This window comes from Aulonocara stuartgranti (assembly GCF_965226115.1).
Source record: "Aulonocara stuartgranti genome assembly, chromosome: 4".
NCBI lineage: Eukaryota > Metazoa > Chordata > Actinopteri > Cichliformes > Cichlidae > Aulonocara > Aulonocara stuartgranti.
Genome location: NC_138942.1, coordinates 27,096,202 through 27,120,498, shown reverse-complemented (window position 1 = coordinate 27,120,498; position 24,297 = coordinate 27,096,202). Strand labels below are relative to the sequence as shown.

Below are 24,297 nucleotides of genomic sequence, written 5' to 3'. Positions count from 1 at the left end.
TGTCGTAGCTGCGTGTTGTCATCTCCAGTGGAGTTTTTTTTTTTTTTTTGACATAGCTCTCTGATTAATTTCTTCCCCCGACAGGTTGTGAGTGATGAGTTGCTACATTTAAACAGGCCCAGAACTGTTTGCGTCGTAGGCTTCTCTCCTCGCTGACAAGCCTCCTGTCCATTTAAAGCAGATGTTGCAGATGTTTGCCGGCTATTAAAGCAGGGGAAAAAAAATATCACAAGCAAGCTGCTAAAGCCCACACTTAGGCTCCTGAGGGCAGGTTTCCATTATAACCTGCAGCTGATGTCTGCTAAGTTATGTCATGAAACAAACACGGCTAATGGCGTAACATTACATCACATGCACCTAAGTGAAATTGCTGAGAAACGACTCGTCTTATCGTCCGATGCATCTTAAGCTCTGTCATGCACGCCTGGCTTCTGGCATAACTTGGGATGCTTTCCATCATCTGTGCCTGAATTTTTTAAACTTTGCAGAAAAGAGAGCATGTCATTTGTACCCTCAGCAAATATAGAACCACAAGCTCGCCTGTCATAGAAGTAAAATCAGACACATAAAATAGATGGTTAATAATCAGGCACAGTTGGAGCGATGTCCTCATGAAAAATGCTTCTATCTGGAAAGATGTGCACCAGAATAATAAAACTGACCGATGTTTAATTTAATTTTTTTTTTTGTCTCTTCTGGTTAGGTCCTTTACGGGTTATTGCTGTTGTGTCTCAGCTCTGAGTTTACATGTGACTTGTTAAGCATATGGTTTGCTCATCTGAATTCTTTGGCGCGGCGTGAACCGCCGAAGAGAGCTATCTCAGTGGGATTCCCTGCAATTCTCCATTCGCGTTCCCACCTCTTCCTCTCTGAGTCACTCCTGTTCTTTCCGACTGTAAGCCTCTTCCCTCTCAGACCAGGGTCCAAAGCATATTTCACTCCCACCCTCTCTAACCGAGCTTCCTCATCACTCTCCGATCGTCCTTCTGTCTGATGCACTTTGTGTTTAGTTTATTTCTTTCTTTTTTTTCTGTTTTAAATAACCACACATGAGAGTTTGACAGTGCTGTTATTTTTCATGAAGTGGTTTGCAATATACCAATGAATGAACATGCAGAAAAAAACACACTTATTTGAAAGCTGCAACAAAGGCCCAGTGTGGGTTGGAGTGAAAGACTTGGGTCTTTTTTAAATTGCAAGTCCTCGCTTTTCAGTGCAGCTCATCGCCTCCAGATGAGGGTCTTTTGGATGCTGCTTAACTGCAGAAGAACCCCCCCCCCCCCCCCCCCCCCCACACACACACACACACACACACACACACAGCTGGGCACCGATGAGGCTGTGGAGGCACACAGGACCTGATCATCAAAAATGTTTTAATGTGGTCTGAGCTGGCTGCTCGGTGCATTCATGTGGCCTCAGTCAGAGCCATTTTTACAGAGTGGCTGTATGGAAGTGATTTGGGTGCATCTGGGTGTTCAGACAGGATACACTGTAAATACACAGTGATTAGCTGCATGTGGTGAAATGTTGACTCTGCTCGGCCCATCGCGGTCATGCATCTTGAGCAAACATTTCCACATTTTTACTTTTTGTTTTGTTTTTTTCTAAGCTTTTGACAGGTTGTAAAAGAAAACAAAAGAATAGCTGAAAAAGACCAGGGAGGAGTGGGAGAGGTGGAGAAAATAAAACAACAAGGGTGGAGGAATGCAACGAGCAATTATGGCACATCATTTGTAAACACCCCCCCCCCCTCCGCTGTGAGCCTCCCATAATTTTTAAATTGTCCCATCAATTAATTGACTGGCTGAAGTTGGCTTTCCTGTTGGTTCAGCTGCTCCTCGATGAGGACAAAGCCTTCTTGCGGTTGCTTTAGCCCTCAACTGCTGCCAGCAACGGCCCAGAGGAGACCAGATGTAGCAGGCGGGAGAGAAGAGTGGGCAGCTTTGTAGAGAGGAAGTGCTCCCCAGACTCGAACACTTGTCCAAACGTCACCCCCGACAGGTGGGGAGCAGAGCAGTCTAGATCCCCTTATGATAATAAGTAAAGTGAAGAACCGCAGTCGTATTACTCAGCGGGACTTCAGGCGTCTAGTGTGTTGCTTGTGTCACTGGGTGGCTCGCAGATGTATGTGCTCGCTGAATTATAACAGTGTGTATGGGTTTGATTAGTGGGCAGCGTGTGTGGTTTGGGGAGATTAACTCTTCCTGCTGAGCAGAGCTTCAACACCTCATATTGGTTGCTTTGTGATATTAATATTCGAACAAACAGTATTTTCCTGTATCCACACACTCTGTTTTATTTGGTGTCTGAAAGAATAGGGAAAATCAGCCGCGGTGTTCCCTGTTTGTACTCAAGTTTTCGACAGCAGAGATCCTCAGCCGGGGTGGCCTGTATCCGAAGGGGATTAGTTCTAGAGATACCAGTAGGGTACAGAGCTCATAGTCCTTTGAGAAGCAAAGCAGACCACTCATGATCCATCCTGGTAGCTTATCTACAGCTGTTATTTGGGGAGTAACTTTTTTTTTTACATTTCGATCCAGATGTTGAAGCTGTGCGACAGATATTTGGGAATTTCAGTGCGGCCGTTTGAGCTCTTGTTGGCAGAGTTGGGACCACAACTGAGACAATTCAGGTCCCCGAGATGCTCAAGTCTGACACGCAGGCCCTCTGTGTGCCTCAGACTTCCTGTATTGGAGGTTGCAGGCCTTTATGCCTTTTATTTGACAGCAGCGCTAGTGGCCAGGACAGTGGAGTTATCAAAGGCAGAATCAAACCAGTGTTGACCCAGACAAAAATCTAGATGAATAAATGGGACTAAAGGCCAAATCGGAGGGGGAAAAATGCACTGCTTTTCTCAAGCTTGTGTGGTTGCCTCACATGTAGGTTGTGCCGCCTCATCTTCTGACCCATTTAAACACTAAACACACACACAGATGTACATCTTTTGCACTGTGTGTCAATTGGCCCTCCAGGTAGAGAAGGATGATCATGTCTGCTGTTATCTTGAGACAGGGACGACCTCCATACCTATGTTTTATGTAGTATATGTGCTCGAAGCCACGGTTAATTACAGTTTTTAAAGAATTTAGATTAGCAGGGTATATTCAGGGTCCGGGATGAGTCAGATCAGGATCGCTACACTCCAGGATCGCACTAGTGGTGTGGCTTCTGTGGGCCTGACAGGGGAAAAAAAAAGAGTGCACAGAGTGAGACCATCTCTTTGGCCTTTGGAAAAATGCTAATCCTTCAGGGTGGTTTGGGGAAGACCTTCAAAGGCCTGCTCTCTTAACCTGGCTGTGGTGGTTAATGGGCTTGAATTGGATTAGTGGTGCGTGTGAGGGAGGGACGTTCCAGTGAAAACTAAACAGATTCTCGCCCGCAGTCACTTCTCCTATCATCCCCTGCATAGCTGTTATACATGCTGTCGGTCCCAAAAGCCCAACCCTCCCAACCCCAGCTCCATTTCTTGCCTACTTCCCAAACTGGTTCTCCCTTTGAAGTTAGAAACTCCACTTGAGGGTATTTTTTCCATTAGAGAGTTGCATGCATAACCGATATCAGTCCAGAACCCTGTTTGACTTTAGATGCCCTTGCATGTCTAAAAGAAGTGTATACTGAAGAACAGTATCCATCAGACATTGTGATTATATCTTATTTTACTGACAATTTGAGGGTAACTTGGGTCAGAATCACCCATGTGTGCATGAAGCTCGAGTTGTCTTTCACCTGATGGTCAGGATGTCTGCGATTATTTATTTATTTATTTATTTTTATCACTCAGCAGCGTGCCCAGGTGAGATCACTCAGCACGTTTGCACAAAGTCTCATTAGCACTGATAAACATCGACGCATGCATGTAACCTGAGATTAATTCTTCAACGTGCTAGGTTGACTTTAAACTCTGATGGACAGGGGTTGACAAGATTATCTGTGTAACTCTGACTAACTTTAAGCAGATGGGGTGCTCTCTAGTCTCCCAGTGTTACCAGCTGTTGGTGGTGTTGGTGCTAAAGCCACAAGACGCCAACAGCTGACTGGAAATGTCTGTTCATGCCTTAGCCTGACGTTTGAGCCCCCTTGAGTGCTCTTAGGAGACAGGATCAGAAGAGAGATGTTTATATTCACACCAGATCACATTTCCAATGGCATCTCCTCTGAAGCTGAGAAAATACACCACTGGATTCCTGTGCAGTAAAAAAATCTGACCGCATACGCACAGACAAGTAACTATGATATTTTAGCAGTGGCGCTTGCCTCAGAGTTAGAAAAATCCTAAATATGTGCAGAGGCTCGTAGTTACTCACTATTCCCGGTCTACTCTCGAATGACTGTCTGGTTGATAAGCGTTGCGGTTTCCTTCGCAGGAAGTCACTTAAGATATCAAACTCAAGATCCAGCCAAAACTGGGAGTGCCTGATGAGTCAGCGCTCGGGCAGATGCTACAGACACTGAACTCACTCATGTTTACAGATGTAGTCTGATATCTGCTTTTAACCCATATTATTACAGGCAAAGTGTTTGATGTACAAATGGCTTAAGACTAAAAGCGTTTTTTTTAAAAGACCAATACAGCAGGAGACTTGTGCACTAATTGTGTAGGCATACTTAGTTATAGATAAACACGTCTAAGCTTGTCTTTGAAATGTCTGCATACCTATACACTTTAGTAAGTATTGGAAAAATGGGTTAAACTATATGGAATGTGCATTTGATGCCTTGAGCTAGGCGCTTTTCTAAACATGAAACAGGAAATCATCAAGTCATCAGGGCCCTGCAGTGCGTGCCTACTCATTATTTAGTCAGCACAGTTTCTTTCATCTACTGACCAAACAGGACTCCGTTTAAATTGTTCTCTCTGTAGCCACATTGGGTTGTAAAATCTCTGCCACTGTTGCCACACGGTTGTTGTTTTTGAATTATTCCAGGCCTGTATTGACCGCCACTGGTATTGCGGGTGTATAGTGCTGTTAACCCCCTCATCTGCGCTGGGTCTAATAGTTTTTTCTGGTTGATATCCAACTTCAGATTCTAGTGATGTAACCAGCCACCAACGGTGCTGCTTTTTTCCTCTCAACCAAAATATTTCTTTTTGCAGAGCAGTCCAATGCAGAAAAACGATTATCAGCAACAGGTTTGCAGAGTTTCCTGCACACAGACTTTATTTTATTGTAGGCAGCAAAGTATATTTGGTGACTCATCTTAGCAATTTTTCCAACTGTCTGAGAGAGCAATTCTATCTGCACTCGGTTTACCGGTGGATGATCTCCCCCCCCCGGTCTTATTTTAAAAGTTCAGCTAGCCCTGGCCTCTCCATCTCGTATTTCTGCTGTCTGTCCAGAGAGCTTCTCATCCCACGGTCAGACACGGTTCAACTCCACCATCTTGCACCGCAGCTGGTGATTGTACTTTGGCTCTTAAAATCCTGAACCTGCAGCCAGTGGAGAGCTGTATGCACGAAGCTCACCGAGGTTTCAGAGCGGAGCAGGGACTTCCTTGGCCAGCTGCAGTCCAAGGTGATGGCGTCTCTCTGCAGGATGAGACAGACTGTGCCTTATGCTGTTTCATTATTCATTTACAAGCTTTCAAATTCTACTTTAGATATTTTATTTTGGCTGCTGTAATACAGGGATTTCTCAACTTTTGAGCTAAAGCATATCGTCTCATATTTAACAAAAAACAGGAGCATCTTAAACAAGTATTACTTAATAATTTAGAAAAGCACGGGTGTGCCTCGTTCCTCACACACATGGATGCCCTCACAAATGGTTTCAGCATGGCTAAATTTGGGTCAGACATGATGACGCATGTCCTGTTGACACTTGTCAGGCACTTTAAACGCGACTCGCAGCGCATTGTAAAAGCCGTTTATTGCATGCACCTGCACACAGCGGCATTCGGCTCTAGTTAATGCTGACAATTACTGTTAATGAACATGTGACGTCACAGCGTTAGTCGGACATTGCTGGCGTGCAGCGGAGCGCTTTCATCTACGATGACCGTGCTGTTATTGTCCCGAGATCCACCCAGTGCAACGCATCCATTGGCGAAGTGCAGAAGGGAAAATATGGCATGGTGGTAATGATGTAACGGTGCTCCCAGACGAAGCTGTGAAGTCATTCTTAGAAACTAAAAGTCCCCGGGAAATTTTGGAGGGAGCACGCGGTGGTCCTCAACTTCTGTTAAACAAGTTGGTACTAAGCACCCCTCCACTGCAGCTTGATCCAAGCCTCTCCTCTGCTCTCCTCCATTACATCAGAGTGGGCAAAGGAGCCAAGAAGCTAGAAGAGCCACGCAGCCACTCAAAACAGCTCAGGTCCAAGCCAACAGTGGTGCAAGCTTGCAGAAGCCCGAGCGGTGCCTCTGCTCTGCTCCGCTCACTGTTTTGACTTCTCACTTAGTAGTGATGGTACTGTGGAAGACTTTACTCGTCTGGATGGCTCTCTGTCAGGCACATTGTAGCACACAGAGTGGAAAGAGAGAGTGATGTACTGCGCAGGGGAAGCAGGAATGCCACAGTGCCATTGTGGCATGGTTTCCCACTATTTGGGAGCTGAAAATAGGAGGGCCGGACTCCTCTGTTATGCAATTGCAGCGGACTGTATCACGGAGGGAAAAGGTGACGTGAGGCGGATGAAATGCTCTCACATTAAGAATGCTGCCAGCCTCTTTCCTCTCACGTGTGGATGTGTGTGGCAAGTTTTCCCCATGTCATACAACAGGTTTTTTGCAAAGGCAGCTGACCTGTTTGATAATCTCCCTTTGTGTGTATCTTTGTATCGGCATCTTCTCTTTGTTTAAAGACTAGTTTGGTCAAAAGGTAATCTTAGTTCAACGTCACGAGGTCCTATTGTGTGTTTTCAAGCATTTAAAGAGTCATTTTTTAGGATTTTGTATCACAGTTAAAAAGCTGTTTTTTGTTTCCGGGACTGGGAGCCCTTATATAAGAGGAAAATTTAGGGCTTAACGTCACTTCACAATGTGGACACACTTTCTTACACTATATAGCTGCAATAATCATTTGTTACACCCTAAAAGCCATGTGATAGTTTTCGCGGCTGCGAGTGTGCTAGAGTCCACTTGTATCCAAGTGATACAAATTTTTGTTATCAGATGGTGAGCTCAAGGCTCCTTGTGGATGTCTGCACCCCTGCCAATGTTTTGCTACCGTACTACAAGCAACAACTACACATGCTCCCGTCAGCCCAGATCCAAGCGGGCTTCAAAGAGCTATAACAGGAGCGACTACTCTTTCTCCATGGTGTCTGCAGCTGTCCATGTCCACTACAAAGTTTAATCCCCATCTGAGGAGTGTGAGGCATCACAATCATATCAGTTGCTGCTGGCCCTAAGATAACATGGGAGGGAGGCGTGGGCACAATATACTTGCTTTATTGGTGTAAATAGTCCCTGCTTGTGTGCACTTTTTAATGGTCCTCTGCAATTTCCTGATTTATGGCAACTTATTTTGCTGACTGCTCAGATTGCTGTTCTAACTTTTATTTTCTTTCTTAATGCATGGCGTGTTTCCCAAGGTGAATTTCCCCAAATGTCTTCTGTTAAACAATCCAAGCCCCTAAATATTAGTTTACTACAATAATGGACAAAAAACAGAAACCTGAACTGGATTCTGTGGTATTGTCTTCTTTTAAAGCTCCCGTGTTTAAAATCTCCCCACTAGATGTCAGTAGATTGCAGATTGCAGTCAACTGAATTTAGTTTTCTTGTACCTCCCAATGCAAGTGCATATTCCTTGCTACAGTGGCAGCTGTAGGACAGACAGTTCTGGCTACCGTTCATCTGTAGTGAGTTTAGGCAGTCCGTCCGCTGTTTACCTTAGCTGGAGGTTATTTGCTCTGGAGGAGGGTGTAAAACTGTGAAAGGAGTCTGTCATCAGACAGTAGTGAGCTTCACTGAGTCATCGATTTGTATCAGAGATACTGAGGTGAGTTGTTGAGGATATCCTGAACTTTTGTCTCAGTAAGTGCTGCTGATTTTGCTGTTGTTGGCGAATAAACTTTCCTCCTTAGCTCACTCAGCCTAACATTAGCTAGTGTTGAAGTACGCCGACTTCACGGATTCTTTTTGATGGTAGCGATCAGGCCGAGACTCTTACTTCCAAAACCAGATGTATTTATTTGCGCTTTACAATAAAATACGGATGCATCCGGAGACCTAGCTAACTAGCCTGCTTCCGCTACGTTTAGCGAGGTCTGGCTCACAACCGGAAGTCAACACAATCTTATGGGTTCGGTGTCCCCACCCATTGTACCACCCCCTTCAACTGTCCTGCCTCTGGTCTACCCCACCTCAGCACTATAAATAAAATCCTCTAAGTTTAAACCTAGCTCTGTAATCCTCTATACCTACAATGAAAAAATATACCATCATGTCCCACAAGCATCCCTGTTGTTATCAGCTGCCCGGAGATGGTACGGTATCATGTCTAACCTGCTGACAATAAGTAACTGTGACAATACATGCATGTTTTCGTGTCTTTAAAGCCTTGACTTTAATTCAGGAGATGAGGCTTGAGGTGAGGTTTTATCTAGATGTCTCTTTGTCTCCTGTCCTTCATATTTTCACTTCTTTGGTAAAGGGGACTTTTCATATCATTAATCACAGGCATGATCCTTCATGTCTTGAATCTAAGTGTAGACACAAATTGATATTAATTAATATACTAGTTTTGTATTCATCTACCTTCGGCGTACCACGTATGTAACCCCTCTCTAGTCACATAGATAAAGTGTAGTTAGATGGAACAGTGATGTCGAATTCAAAATGGCGGTGCAACATGTTGACTTCCACAAATTGGCGCCTGCTTTTAAACAGGAGTAGTCTGTTATTCCAGTTACTGTGATTGTTGCTGTGAGACATAAACATTAATACAGTCACTTCCTTTGCTCATTAAATCTCAAATGTCACCAAAGAACTATTGGTGAGAGCAGCCAGCGCTTAAAATAAAACCAAAGCTTATCTTCCCACCTAATGACTCACCTCGACTGGTTGCCCAAACATTAACAATATCATATAATCACTGGAATTTAATACATCCTTTTCTAACGCCACCTGGAAGAACAGGTCTTCGCTTCCTCTGAGCGTCTCAAAACATTTCACGAGCGCTCTCATTACTTTTCCAGCAGGTGCTGAGTGTGATGTATGATGATATATGGCTTCTCATAGTCACGGCCTTTTATCCTTTTTATGAAAAGAAGCTCTGGGGGGATTTTATGTCTTCTGTGGTTTTTCTTCCCTCTAATTCCATCACTTTTTTTATGCTTCTGGTCACACTGATTTGGGTGCAGCAGATGTCCCCAGTCATCCTTTCCTCCTGCAACAGGAGTCCAGGGAATCTTGAGTTTTCTATCTTTGTTTGTGCCATATACAGTGGATGTCACAGGGAGTTTCTTTAGTGCGTCTCACTGCTGCTCATTTGTTGACATCGGTCTTTTCCCACCATGCTCAAGACACGTGCAACTTGAAAGTTTACCTTTTCTGTTTTTCTCTCCGTTTAAAATGATTTATGGGGATATTATGTTGTTCTTTTTCCTTTCTAATTTTCAAAACCCTTGAAATTGCAGGTCTGTTTGGAGGTTTTTAAAGAGATTTTCCTGGCAGCTAGCTGTTCCATGATCACTCTGCTACCAGTGACTTTAATATCTGTATAATGTGACCAGACGTCTTATCAGATTTGCATATTACATAAGTGGATTTACTAAGATGTAAAAACCTGCCAGAGCAAAGTTATTTCCCAGTACCTACAAGCCAGTTTGTCTCAACCACATTTCCATAGTTAGTCTGTACCCCATGTAGAGTTGGACGGAGCTCCTGAAATTCTACCCAGCTTCCTCATTCTACTCTGCCTGACTGCAGTTTAAGGGCTAACGTTTAAGTGGTGGAGCCAGGTCTTTAAAAAGTAACCCACTTTGTTATAAACAGGGAAGCAGTGAACGAGCTCGGTAAATAGGTGGTGCGGTTGCCTCTGTGGCAAACATACTGCCCTTTAAAGCAGGGTCTTAAAGCAGGCCTTCTTTTCTCTTTTTTAAAATTTTGCATCAGCCTGAGAGATAATTAGACTCTTCAATGTTTCATCCATCATATTTATACTATGGAAAAGATGAGGAATGAAATGGATTTTTGTACATTTTTAGCATATTGACTGGAATTCTCAGTTTCCCAGGCGACTATGAACCTGTCAAGGAATCTAGTGCCGGTTAAATCCTATTATGCTGTTCCTTGAGACATCTGCCATGTTGGACGTGATGTAAACACGGGTTTCTGGCTCTCACCAGGTGAAATCGGTTGCAAAGAAACTGAACCACAAACCTCCTGGTGTTTTGGTTTTTTTTCCTCCTCATGCTGGTCTGCAAAAACACGCCAACTACTAGCTGAGCGGTACAGAATCTTGAGAAGTGGGACAAACTTGAATTGGAAACGGTTTGCCTTCAAAGTAAAAGATGTTCCTCAGAGCTGCAGCTAACATGTGCACGGTTTTTGCAACATGTTGGGGAATGTACATTTTTCCTAAACGACAGGCGGGTCCCCGAGGGGAAAAAGGTCACCGAATAGTCTGTAGGCCTGTATGGGTGGGGCTTTAGCGATTATTTTCCCTGATATATTTACTACCAGGTTACATGTCGATTAACAGAATCCTGTGCCCTCCTTGGTAGTCGCTTCAATCGCTTGCTGGGAAGTTGAGAGAAGATAATCTCAGGTCCCGCCCACTTTGCCTTGTTTGTGGTTATTTCACGTGTAGTCGCTTGAAGTCTAAACAAGAACTCGCGGACTTCCTTATGCGTGCCCATTATGGGTTTAATCTTTGTGGCACATTAGAAACACAGTCTTGGTTTAGTTTCTCTAGTTCCTCGAACTGTGTTGTCAAAAGAGCAATTGGATACATCACAGAGTCATTTCTCTTCAAAATGAACTTGGACTTGTTCCTGCTGGACTGTGCGTTATTTCCTCTTTGTGTCAGGCTCGATAGCTGCATGCCAGCGAGCCTGTCTCGCATGGAAGCTCCGGTACCCAGCTAATATCAGCTTCCCTTTGCTGCAGTTACAGTGATAGTGGTCTGAAGACATGGTGTTCAAGACTAAACATTACCCAGCATGCTGTCATTGGAGACGTATAAGGAGGCGGCTTGAAGATTAGCAATGAGCCGTCAGAATTCTTCATCTTGGCTTTCTCCCTCCGTTTAGGTTCAAAATCCCACAAAGGTTAGGGAGGAGTGGAAAAGGGAAAAGGAAGCCCTTTGTTTATAGAAGAACAATGCGGCGCATGAGAGTGCATGGCGCTGGGCCTGCAGTCAAAACAGGGCAGACAGGCAGAGGAAAGGTCTGGGCCTGGACGAGAGGGGAGGAGGAGATGGGGGGTTAATGCTACTCCCTGAAGATGTGTCAGACTGTCTGGCGATGCTGGGTCAGTGCACTGAACTGGAGGGACCAGGTGGACAGGAAGCGATGATCAGAATGTGGTCAACCTGAGTTGGCAGACCTACGGGGATTTCACGCAACCAGACGATCTGCTCATGCTCTCCATCTTCCTCTTAGCAGCCTACTTTTCCAGACTTTTTTTTTTTTTTTAACTCATGGATAGGGATGGGAATGGTGGAATATTACCAGGCGGTTGTCTCTGTTCCCACACCCCCATTTCCTCCACCTCATGGGCTCTAGTGTAATGGTTAACCGCAGAGCAACAGACTAGAGGCAGTGCGAGCCCTCTTTTTCTTTTCTTTTTTCTTCCCCCTACAGCATTGTGTTCCTTTCCCATGCTTTGTTGTGTTGCTTTGAGTGAATGTAACCATTATAGTTTCTACATATGTTTAGCTCACAACAGACCAAAGTCAATTCCTAGTCCTGACCAGCATTCACTACCACGACCTCCACCCTCCCCACCTCCCCTAGACATCACGTGACCACTCCCTTCCCAGGTGTTTGGCTTGCGTCTGGTGGACTTCATTGATTCGTCTGCACAGTAGGGCTCTTTGTGTACCAGCCTGTGAGAAACTGTGCCCATCCTCTCCCCACAGGTGGGACTTTTTAAACTTCACCCCCAAGGTCTCCGTCTTTGCCCGCATGGAGCGGCTGTCGCCACTCTGCGTATTTGATTTTTATTAAGAGACAGGCCGGCAAAGGAAGGAGCTAAGTCAATGCAAGCCGATAATCAGTTGTATGCTGTGTTTGTTTAGCTTTCCCAGCTGTCCTTTGGGGGGTTGGGGATGGGTGGGGGGAGGGAACAGCTCTGTTTGGGCTGTAATGTGAAAAGCCATTATGTGACTAATAAGTTGCAGTCAGCCGAGGCGTTTCCACTCGCTCACTGAGAAATTAGGTTTTGTTTTTTGTTTTTTGGAGGTACTCTGTAAATCTACAGGTGAGCCTTGAGTGACATAGCATCTTGATTTTGATTGTTTAAAATGTTTTTTTTCCCTCTGCCTGCAGTCCTCAAATCATTTTTTACCCAGTTCTTTGTGGTTTATTAAAATAAGAAAGTAAAATGGGCTCTCAGGCTAAGAGGTTGTAGTTTTTTATCAGATGCAAGGAAGTGAAACTTATGATCCACTTTCAGGACAGGAAGATGGGGACGGCCAAATAGTCTGAAGTGACACATCACGACTTTACCCAAAAAAAAAAAATCCCACTCAAAGTGAGAAACTCGAATGACAGATTTCCGACTACTGTGGAAAAAGCGCACATGCCCACTTGTCGCTCCTATCCAGTCGTTCGTCGTGGTGTGAAAGGCTCACAGCCTCGTGATTGTAATGTTAAATGTTTGTACCCATATCGTGCTGCGAGTGTCTCAGTGGCATTCATCCTGTCTGTAGTCTCCACAGTGGTGTCCCCCCCCATCAGTCCTATCAGTCAGCGCCGCAGTTACTGGCTGCGCGAGCCGCTGCGACCGGAATGAGAAACACAGGCAGCACAGAGAAACCCTTCTCTCAGCTTTGCCTCGATACTTGCCGTCGCTATGACGACAGAGGATTTTAGATGGGCCCGAGATGCGAGGGGTTATTTGATGCTTTTCCGGAGTGAGCGACTGTGTGCCTATGTGATAGAAGAGCAAGTCAGGAACAGTTGCGTGACAATACAGTCGTCCCATAGATTGCGTGTCTGTGTAAAATGCAGATAATGGTTCGCTCAAATAAAAAAAGATTAATATTTAAATCAAAAAAAGGGTTCTACGTACCAGAGCTACAACATTTACTCTGATAGCTGATCAGTAAGTCCTTAAGCAAATTAATCATCTTATTTAAACAATCACTTCAGTGAGTTAAAGTGTCACAAATATCTCTAGTTAGAGCTTTTCACATGTAGTGACTTTTCATTCTTTTATTCATACTGGGGTTTTTAATCTAATCATACATTTTATTAAATTGGATACAAAATCAACACAGAACAAGGATGTTCAAAGACACTGACTAGCACTATATTGCCAAAGATATTGGCATCTCGTCTGCCTTCACACACATGAACTTGAGTGACATCCCATTCTCAATCCATAGAATGGATTAATGTGATGTCGTCCCACCCTTTGCAGCTATAACAGCTTCATGTCTTTTGGGAAGGCTTTCCAAGAGGTTTAGGAACGTTTATGGGAATTTTTGACCATTCTTCCAGAAGCACATTTGTGAGGTCAGACACTGATGTTGGACAAGACGGCCTGGCTCACAGTCTAATTCATCCCAAAGGTGTTCTGTCGGGTTGAGGTCAGGACTCTATGCAGGCCTATCAAGTTCTTCAACACCAAACTCGCTCATCCGTGTCTTTATGAACCTTACTCTGTGCACCGGTGCACAGTCATGCTAGAACAGAAAGGGTCCATCCCCAAGATGTTCCCACAAAATTTGGAGCACTCCTTCCAAAACCTAAGAAATAGTCTGGCACAAGTCACTAAGCCATTCCATTCTTATTCACTACATAGATTGATTCTTATATAGCGCTTTTCTACTCGGAGCGCTTTAGACAACATGCCACATTCACCCAATCACACAAGCACTTCTATGCTTTTAATTGCTTACTAACAAACATTCACACTCATTCATACTCCGATGGATGCATCGGGGTTAGTATCTTGCCCAAGGATACTTGGTATGCAGACTGTAGGAGCCAGGAATCGAACCACTAACCTTCCGATCAGTAGATGACCTGCTCTATATATTTTAGGATTAATATTACCTTCAAAAGATTATGGAGTTAACACTGTGTCTGTCTAAAATCTGTCTAAAGTGCTTTATAGCCATGGAATAGTCTAGCTGGCCTCTGAAATGTAAGAAAGTGAAGTCTGTTCTTTTTTTTCTTTTTCTTTTTTGTGGGTTGGATCTTTGCATCATGCCTTTCTTCCAGCTTTATGTAGATGGAGAAAGAACACATGATTACATTTATCTGTGTGTGAGTTCAAGAAAGCCCGTCAGCGGTGACCCAGAAAAATAGCAGATTTACGATGTTACCCTGTAGGTGAGAGCTCACCCACTTACTTTACTTAGAAAAGGCATCGGTCATCATCACCTCATCCTGTAATGACATAAATTTGGATGAAAAGCCATTTCACTTAAAGTCATTACATAAACCTTTTGCATAAGAGGAAAAGAACCTGTTTCTCTGTATGTTGGGTCATTTAGCTACTGATGATGTACGGTGTCTCTACAGGGGGTTGAGCATTGCAGAGGCTCCCCAGTTAAATCTGTAGGCCATGCCAAAAGCATTGAGGGGAATGCCCAGTCATGAACTCACAATAACGGCAATAAAATATTTGTGTGTAAAGCCGCAGGGGTTGGGCTCTGGGGGTGGATGAAATTTGCCTAGAACGTACTTGATGTTTATCAGGCTGTTTTGATTGAAACCACTGTGTAGTCTTGCATAAACCTTGCAGACGGTGCCTCTGGATTTGCAGACTGGCGTATTGTGGTCTGTTAAAGAAGGGTGTGTGCCTGTTACCAGGTTATCCCTCTCTCCACCTTCCCTGGTAGACACCATGGCAGGATACTGGAAGGGTGACCAATAGGTGTGATTGAATCAAAGAGAAACTATGTAGGTAGTAACACACCCTCTCACTAGTGATGGAGGGGAGTCTGGGAGGTTGCCAATCCAGTCTACATGTTTTATAGACTTGGAGAAGGCTTATGACGTGGTTTCTCAAGGGATTCTATGGGAAGGTGCTTCGGGAGTGCACTTTCACATCCCGTCTGCAGCGTTAAACGAGACGTGTTAATTGTGGTTGTTGGACTTTGCCAAGGCTGTACTTTGTCTCCACTCCTGCTTGTGGTCTTTAGAATGTAGGCTTCCAGGCAAAGCTATAGTGAGGAAAGCATCTGACATAAGGATCAGTAGGTCACACCTCTGCTTTTTACTCACCCAAAGGGCTGAAAGAACAAGACTGACTACAGGTGGCTCAATTTTCTTTACCGGGCGGTTGGAAAAAATCCAAAACTGGATGAGAACTTCAAACATTGCCAAAAACTCTCTATAAGTGATTCCTCAGGAGGAGCTATCTGGAAATAGTTTGCTCAGGGTACTGCTGCTTCCCATGTAGTTATGGCAACTCTTAATTGGATGAAGGAGTTGGAGGATGGATGTGTGGATGAATATGTAGGAGGACAAATTTCATTTTCTCATCAACATTGAGCTTTGTTGAGTTCCTTTCTACACTTTGGACTCTCCTGCCTGACAGAACCCACGCTCAGCTCCTCCCCCCGTGTTTATTTATTTGATGTTTTTTCAGGCTAGAATCGGAGGATCACAGCACTTACAACAATCTCATTAGAGAGACTTTACAAGCTGGAGGTGTGTGAAATTCAGAGCTTGTGAAGAGTGACGGTGATTGTCAGAGCGAAGGCGGCAGCCACCCTTAGAGAAGTTTCATGAAATTAAATGAAGCCAGTGCTTTTGCAAAGTGTGACAGTCGTTTCAAACCAAGGGTCCCAAAAACCCAGCTCGCCCTTTATGTTACCCCTCTGGGAATCCTTTGATTCCTCAGCACTCGCAACATCAATCACTTCGCTTCACAAAGACAGAAAGACTTTGCTGATACCCTCATTTGAAGTCTTTGGGTTAACTAAAGGAAATAGTGCGCTCAGTGGCTGGCAGTTCATTTGTTTGCATGTAGACGTTGAGAAGGTCAAAGCTGCTGTCATGTTGAACTTTAGAGTGGCTGTTTCCTGGAATCAGGGCATATCAGAACTGGCAATCCTTTCATTCCGTTGTGTCTTGTGGGTGTCTGATCACACACATTGTAATCCTTCTAGTGTTTCAAGATCTGTAAATTATGGCTCCACTTAGGTTTATGTACATTTTTACTTTTTCTAATGACTGTGTTTGGATGGATGGCTGGATGCCACTCCATCCTGATTGATGTCCCTTGTCTCCCCTTCTCGCTGCACAGCAGCATCAGACCTAACTGGCTCTCTCGCTGCTATTGTCTCTGTGCATCAACCATTCCAGCGGTTTTCCCCTCTGTTTTCAGCTGTCGTTCGGCCCCTTTTATTTTTCCATAAGAAGCCTATATAGGTATAATTGTAGCGTTGCCTTCCTGCTCTGTGGCTAGTTGAGTGCTGCTTATGCCACTTACACAAGGGTCTGCAGCTTTTTCCGGCTGTGGTTGTCTTGCCGTTCCCTTGAATGGATCTCATAGGGTCCTAACTCTTGCTCCTTTGGGCCTGGACTTTAATTAAATGTTTTGTTGTCTATACATTTCCTTGCTGAAGAGTCATATTTCTCAGTCTTTTGCTAGTCATTTCCTCAGTCATGTTACAATGTAAACATCAACTGTCTGAATTCATTTCACTATACTAGATCTTTTTGGAGACCCCATCATCTGTTACCTCAGTCAGCCCTTTAGTGCACCACGCACACACACAAAACCCATGCATTCACTCCCCAGTACTTGTTAATAATTAATTAGATCGTTGGAGAGGAGAGTGATGTGTCTCGGGGAGCATGCGTGTGCTCACATGCTTTCCTCTGTGTTCAGGAAGAATGTGACCGAATGTGATGTGTACCAGATGTTTTAGAAATGAGGTGGGTTTCGCTGGAACGTAATGCATTCCCAGGGATGTTTGCGGAAAGAAATTCTTCCTCATCTGTCGAGCATGTTCTTTACCCCCCCCCCCCCCCCCCCCCACACACACACACACACACACACACACACACACACACACACGATGGCTGTTTTTAGTATCATGTGCATGCTCACTTGTGTCACTTGTGTGTCTTTCAACACCATAAAGCTGATTGTCGGTTCCTTTAATTTTGTCCATGCAGCATGTCAATAATATGGCTTTCTCCTTCTGATTTCTTGTGGTAAAATTCTTTGAGCTCAAACCAGACTCAGATTCAGACTGATGCTTGACATGGTGCACGTTTGAGTACATGCGGCATGGGGGAGAGGAACAGGCAGTTCTGCTGCAGGCTTGAATGGCACAACCTGCTGCCCTCTCACCTTTAACATAAGAACTAACCAAGCCAACTTCTTCAAGGTGAATGAGGGGCAGGAGCACAGAAGCCTGAATCAAATACATGTGAAGCATTGCTTAGACCAGTCTGTTGCTACTATCACAGTTTTTTATGTATGCAGTTACAACAGCAATGATGAGTGGGGTTTTTTTTTTTTAATATATTAGAAAGATTTTAAAAAGAGTTGACTACATAAGAGAAAACATGCCAACATTTACACTGTCCTAGCATGACAGTTCAGCACCACCCCAACTGTCCTCTAAAATTTGCTTTTCTTTTTTCCTTATTTTTCTGTACTTTTAAAATTTGCATTTGTTAGCAGTTATAAATGCCAACACTAATATACTGGCTATTGGTTAACTGAAGCCCAACCTTGATGTTGGGGCTGAAATATTGGTCGGGCTTTACTTTTTAAACAATACTGAATTTGATGACATTCATAGAAGTAGTATTTATTTTAAATTGCACTGGAATGCATTAGTTTTAAGTAGGTTTACATAATACTAGGATTTGAGAAAACAGTTTACAACATTATATTTGTTATATTACAAGGAATTCTTCCTTCCCTTATCACCCTACTGGTTGCGGCAGATGGCTGCCCCTCTCCAAATCTGCTTCTGCTTCTTCCTGTTAAAAGGGAGTTTTTCCTTCCCACTGTCACCACGTGCTTGCCCATAGGAGGTTGCATTGGGTTGCCTCTGTATTATTGTTGGGTCTTTACCTTACAGTATAAAGCACCTTGAGGTTAATAGTGTTGTGAACTGAATAGAATTGAATTAAAGGAACTTTATGGCTTCTCAGGAGCCATACTTAGTATCTCCTCAGGTGCTTTTGAGGACTTGAGTTTCATTTTGTCTGCTCAGAAATGTAATTGTACTGGCATAAAAACATGTATATACCATTGATAACACAATATGACTAGCTCTGCACTCTGTACACCTTTTTACGCAGTAAGAGCAAAGCATCCAAATAAAGTTACAAGCAGCAAAACAGATTCTGGAGTAGACTGAACTTTAAATGACAACATTTACCCTGTGTAGTGTTTAATTAACAAAAAGAGGCAAAAGTGAGATTAGTTACTTTGTGTCATACTTTGCATCAGCTAACCATTTCTTTTTTTGGCACAATTTCTTCAAAATAAAACTAACTTGGCGCACTTCCCTCTGTACTAATAGTGACTGACTGAATCATAAACCAGACTTTCACTGTTTTATGTTTGTATTACTTTGGTGTAATGTATCATCCCTCTTTGAACCCATGACTCAGCCACATCAGTGTCCAGACCAATTAGGGGCAGCTTCTCAGAAGGGCTTTATTCCTGAGAAAAGCAAAACTATTTCCATGTGCCTGACTCACCGGCTGCAACCGTGAGCTCCAGACACCCAGGTGGTTACTGAGCTTCCTAATCCATCCACACTTGCACAAGAGGGAGTAAGTGGCTCTGCCTCATCACCTCAGCAACTGCCACAAAGGCTCTCAGAGTACAACAGTACTATCGAGTCTGCACAAATTTTGGAAGGGAGAAAGAAAGACTAAACAAACACTCACTCCTGCAGCTCAACATCATGTTATAATGAAAAGTGCAATGTGGTGTTTTTTTATTATTTCTGTTTGTTTTAATGACACCAAATCTTAATTGTGCTGAAGTTTCAACTTTAAACCTCCAGCAAGGGAGTTGGTTTCTCTGCTGCTGTCGACATGTGCTATAAATACGCAGTCTAATCAAAGGAAAGATTGTTTGTGTAATCTGTACCAGCCTTGGCTTGTGTTTGGCTCACAGCTGTAATGTAGTCGTTCTCAGCACACTGTTTTCCGACTCGAATCCTAAACTAGACGAATCGTTCCCTGCGGCCTACCCATGCACATTCCTGCCACTTTTCTAACCAGGGAATTAAAAGAAAATGCATAAAAATAAAAAAAGATATCCACAGTTTCAGATGGAAGAAAAAACCCTTAAGTTGCAAAGTTGTATATTGCAAACCAGACCGGAACACCTCCAGAATTTTTTTAGGGGTGGCCATGTATGGGGGCCACTAAAAGTCTTGGGGCAGCACACTAAAAACAGAACAGTGCAGGGGCACAGCAGAGTGGCAAACAAACAAACAAACAAACAAACAAACAAACAAACAAACAAACAACAAAATTGTTACCAACATAGGACAGTCTTGCCAGGGATCAAGGGCCAGCAAATTTTGGGGGGTGGCCAGTTTCCCCCTTGGTGATGCCCCTGAAACCTGATCTTGTTGGGATGAATATTAAACATATATCTAATGCTTGACTTTTTGCTTTTGTTTTTCAGTCCTCTGCGCAAAAAACCTGGTGAAGAAGGACTTCTTCCGTAAGTATCTATTGCCTTTTATTTATCTTTTCATCATAAACCTTTTAAACCTTATTCAGACTTTCATTTAACCAACAACCATGGGAATTTGGTATGAAAGTGAAAGTGGTATGAGGACACTTTGGGCTGACAGAGAGGCCACTGTTTGCAGCTATGCTAGTATTTAAACAGTTTCATTTCAACAGATTTTCTCCAAATGTTCCTAATATGCTGTGTGTTTGGTAAATTTGTCTCGTATCGTAGAATGCCTTTAAAACCCTATAAGTGTAAGTTTTGTGCAACTGTTGCTTACTAGGTTCTTCAGCGTAGGTGTCAGCAAGTGTCACGTTTTGGTGTGTTTGGGTCAGGCTGTCATGGTGAATGAGCGTTTAAGACCCTCTGCTCGCTCAGGAGCTGAGCAAACATTCAGTTACGTGGAGAGTGGTGCTGCGAACATGGATACATACACCACGAGAGCCAAGTCTGTATATTACAGTGTACTTATGTGAACATGCTGATCCAAGCTACAACTACTTTATTTGTAGATAGGAAAACATCAATCATAGAGGCCAGGCGCTTTTTGTGAAATAGTCACGAAAAAGTCTGTTTTGTGCTCAGGCACAATTTTGTTTTTTTGTTGGGTTTTTTTTCATGACAGAATGGCTTTAACATGTATTTCATGTCTGCAGCTTGTATTTTGCCCAGACAAAGCAGGGATGTGTCTCATGCTCACAAGTGAGGAGTCAATCCGATTGCAGGATGGGAGAGGCTCTCTGGAGAGCAGCTAAAAGACAGGGAGTGCCACAAAGCAACCTGGCCAGTGAGCCAGCCAGTAACCGTAGCTGGTTAGCAGCAACTGAACTTTCAAAATAAGAGGACGGAAGATTTTCTGTTACTAAGTACATCACAGTTCTCTAAGACGGATATAAAATACAAGTCTCAAATCTAGTCATTGTGGGAAAGCTGCTCACCATCTGCGCTGCTATCATGCTACTCTGCTACATGTGCTGCAGACAGTACTAGACTGATGTAACGAGTGCAGCTGGAGCCGGTAAGCTAAGTAAACGGTGTTATGACACTATTTACAAATTCCCCTGATCTTTGTTTTCTCCCTATCAGAGAATTTTGGAGAACATATACAGCAGGGATGCCAAACATAAGGCCCGCGGGCCAGAATTTCCCCGGCGAAGACTCCAACCTGGCCCGCTGGCCGTGTTTGTAAAATGTTAATACATTTTACAGCTTGTGCTACTAATAAAGAACACCTCCACCGTCTTTCATACTACACCAAAGTAATAATCAATTAAAATAACAGCTTTTGGGTTCCCCAGTGTTTTTACAATTTAAGTCCAACGAGTTGTGTTGATAGATTTATTTAATTAAATAGAGCAGAATATATTTAGCTGCGCTTCTTTCTCTTTTATTGAGATATCGTAGGGATTAAATGTGCAGCTAAACTTACGCAGACAGAAAGTGGATTTTTACTTGTCCGGCCCACTTTAGATCAAAGTGTGCTGTATATGGCCCCTGACAAAGAATAAGTTTGACACCCCTGATATACACCAATCAGTGATAGGCTGCTACAGGCTAGTAGCACTGGTCCCACATTCTCAAACTGTTCTGGAGCACAAGAACTGTAATTATCATTTGCACCATTTATACTGTGAATTAATCATTTGTTATGTAAGGTGTCCCGTGCATCCTTGCACTGCAATGCGTTAACACCAGAGGATGTCAGTTGTCATAAGAATAGAAAAAGTTTGTGGAAGTAATAAAATGGTAATCTTTAGCCTGCCTGGACTGGTCCTGCAAGAGAAATCAGTGTTGTGTTGATCACTGCATGTGCATTGTCTTTGTGTCTTGTTAAACTGTTTATTCTTGTGCTGCGGTGTGCTCTTTTCTCCCCGCAGGCCTGCCTGATCCATTTGCCAAGGTGGTCGTGGATGGTTCAGGACAATGCCACTCTACAGACACTGTGAGGAACACGCTTGACCCAAAGTGGAACCAACATTATGATCTGTGAGTCTCAGAGTCATTTTTCTTCTTCTTCATTTATTTATTTATTTATTTATAACACTGAATCATTTCTGACATCTGTTTGTAAGGATTTAAAAAGTCTTCTTTGGTTTATTTGAATACCTCCCACCGCCCCACAGACTAAATCTGATTACAAACAGCAGTTTGAGGCCATGCTTGGCTTATTGCAGTGCCTCTCAATTAGTATGCCTTTCTTTTTATAACCTTGAAGTGTGAGACTTTGCCAACCGATGAAAACAGCTCTTGCATCTGGCCTCTCACTTATTTAAATACTGTGTAATGACATAACCCTTCAGTCGAAAAATGTCCCTTGGAACAGTATTTAAGGAATCAGAAAAGGAGGGCCGTCTCCAATAGTATTTTCTTCCATTGACTGAAACACGTGCATGTCTTGTTGTACCCCGATTGCCTTTTTCCCAAAGATGGAGTGTCCTGCGAAAGTAACCTGGAAAAAACAGAGACAGAGCGTGAGTGAAAATGTGAGAGTGAAAGTTTCCAGTATTGGCCCAGTGTTTATCCAAGCCGTCATGCGTAGCCAACAGCGAGAGGAAGCACGTGTCTCCGTTTGTTTGGTTGCTGGGGATACAGGACCCTCTCTCTACAAGGCCCCACGCCTGTCGCATTTGACAAGAGGGAAAAAGTCACGCGCACGTACGCACACCTCGGGGATGAATTGTTGGAGCGGAGAACACAGACTCGTGGCTCAGTGGAAACGTCTCTGCTCTAATTTGTCCCGAGAGCCTGCAGATATCGTAGACTGGAATTTATGTGAAAACGACTTGGGTTTTTCTGCACCGGTGATACGTTTACCATGACTGTATCCCGTTTTACTGTCTGTGTTTATTCTCGTGGTGAACAGCAGAAGGACCCTCAGGTGGTGTGTTGGAGGAGAGAGGTTTTAATTGACTGAGAGCAGCTTCTCTGGCTGTCTGGCTGGCTCACACTTATTAAAATAGGGCCTGCAACACCTGGTGTTCCCAAAAGAGCCTAGTGCATTAAAGCTGTTGGCAGTGACTCTTTTTTTCCATTTGTTGTGTGTGAGGGTGTAGAAATGATGTGTGTGTGTGTGTGTGTGCTGGGTCTTCATTTCTTGGGCATGCTGCAGAGAGCAAACTGGCCCATGGTCTGTGACCCTTCAGCATTGTTGCAGGATGTTGCCAGCATGCCAAGAATAGTAGACGCAGTCTAGCTAGCTGCCTGGGTCGCACAATCCTTCTGCTTGCTCTCGGTTTCTAAAACAGATCCGTAACACTCATAGGATATGACTGAAATAAAGGAAGTCTAAGCTGAATAACTCCTGTTGGGGATTAGTAGAGGCAAGGATACTGTAATTATGAGTAATAAAACCGTTCGTCTGGAGGACCTTCATCGTTGTAGTAAGTGACGGGAAGTGTCTTCCTGCATTTTTGCACTCTTTTGTCATGCTGTCACATTTATTCAATTAGGAATCCATCAGATATAGTGTTATTAAATAATACATCTGCAATGTTAAGTGCCCTGTCTAGACTCAAATTTCTTTACACCCACCCGCTTATCCATTCCCCTCCCATCGTCTGAGCTCTAATTCTGTAGAAGCGACAAGTTCAAAAGAACTAATAGCTGGCTATTCCAGTTTCTCAGCTTTCCAAGGTACTACCAGTACTGTGCAAAAGTCTTGTGCCACCACTCATTTCTTTAGGTACGGTAATTAATTGAGACATGTGCAAACATACATACTAATATAAAGGCATAAACAGAATTTGTACAATTTTGAGTGCCAATATTTGGTATGATGACTTTTATTCTGAACTCTTCCATCTTGTCATTTCTTTAATAGTCTTCAGGAATAGTCGTCTGCCTTTCTGTTTAAATGACCCCACACTGCTTCAATAATGTTGATGTCTCGGCTCTGGGGAGCAGAGTCCTTGACTGATAGAAAACACCATATATAATTCTCCAGCTATGCTTTTATTACATTGGCAGTGTGTTTAAAGCCTTTGCCAATCAGACACTTTCCTGATTGCATACATTCTACATTCATAATTACATCAATTTTTACAAGACCCCAACATCACTGGCTCAAATGCAGCCCAAACCATGACAGAGCCTCCACCATGCTTTACAGATGTACACACACTCCTGACCACTTGTGTATATATTGACTAGAATTTGAATCAAAAATGTCAAATTTGGATTCATCACTTCATCAGACCTGTTGCCACTGATTTTCAGTCCAGTTTTTCTGTAATTTGACATACCTCAGCCTTTTCTCCTGCTGCTTTAAGAATAGCTTCTTGTCAGCCACTGTTCAACTGAGTTTTTTTACTGCAACTTTTTGTGTGTGTCAGATGTTGCTTGTCCTATTTAGCTCTATCCACTGATGTTAGGTACTACTTGACTGGCAAATGACTGACCTTGCAATATAATACATTATTAATTCTATAATAAAAATGGTGTATTCTATTACTTTGAGCTATTTCAGTTCCAAATCTGTCATAATTGCTTGTGTCTTTTGGT

General features: G+C 43.4%; 1 protein-coding gene across 2 annotated transcripts in view; it reads left to right on the top strand.

The window, feature by feature from the left end:
• Nucleotides 1-24,297, top strand: part of LOC309705684 (E3 ubiquitin-protein ligase SMURF2) — a 53,579-nt gene that overhangs the window by 3,501 nt on the left and 25,781 nt on the right. For both annotated transcript variants that reach the window (XM_082531604.1, XM_082531603.1), the window contains 2 exons: nt 19,747-19,785; nt 21,675-21,783. In XM_082531604.1, coding sequence (XP_082387730.1) covers nt 19,747-19,785; nt 21,675-21,783 — 148 coding nt within the window. The remainder of the gene's footprint in view (nt 1-19,746; nt 19,786-21,674; nt 21,784-24,297) is intronic.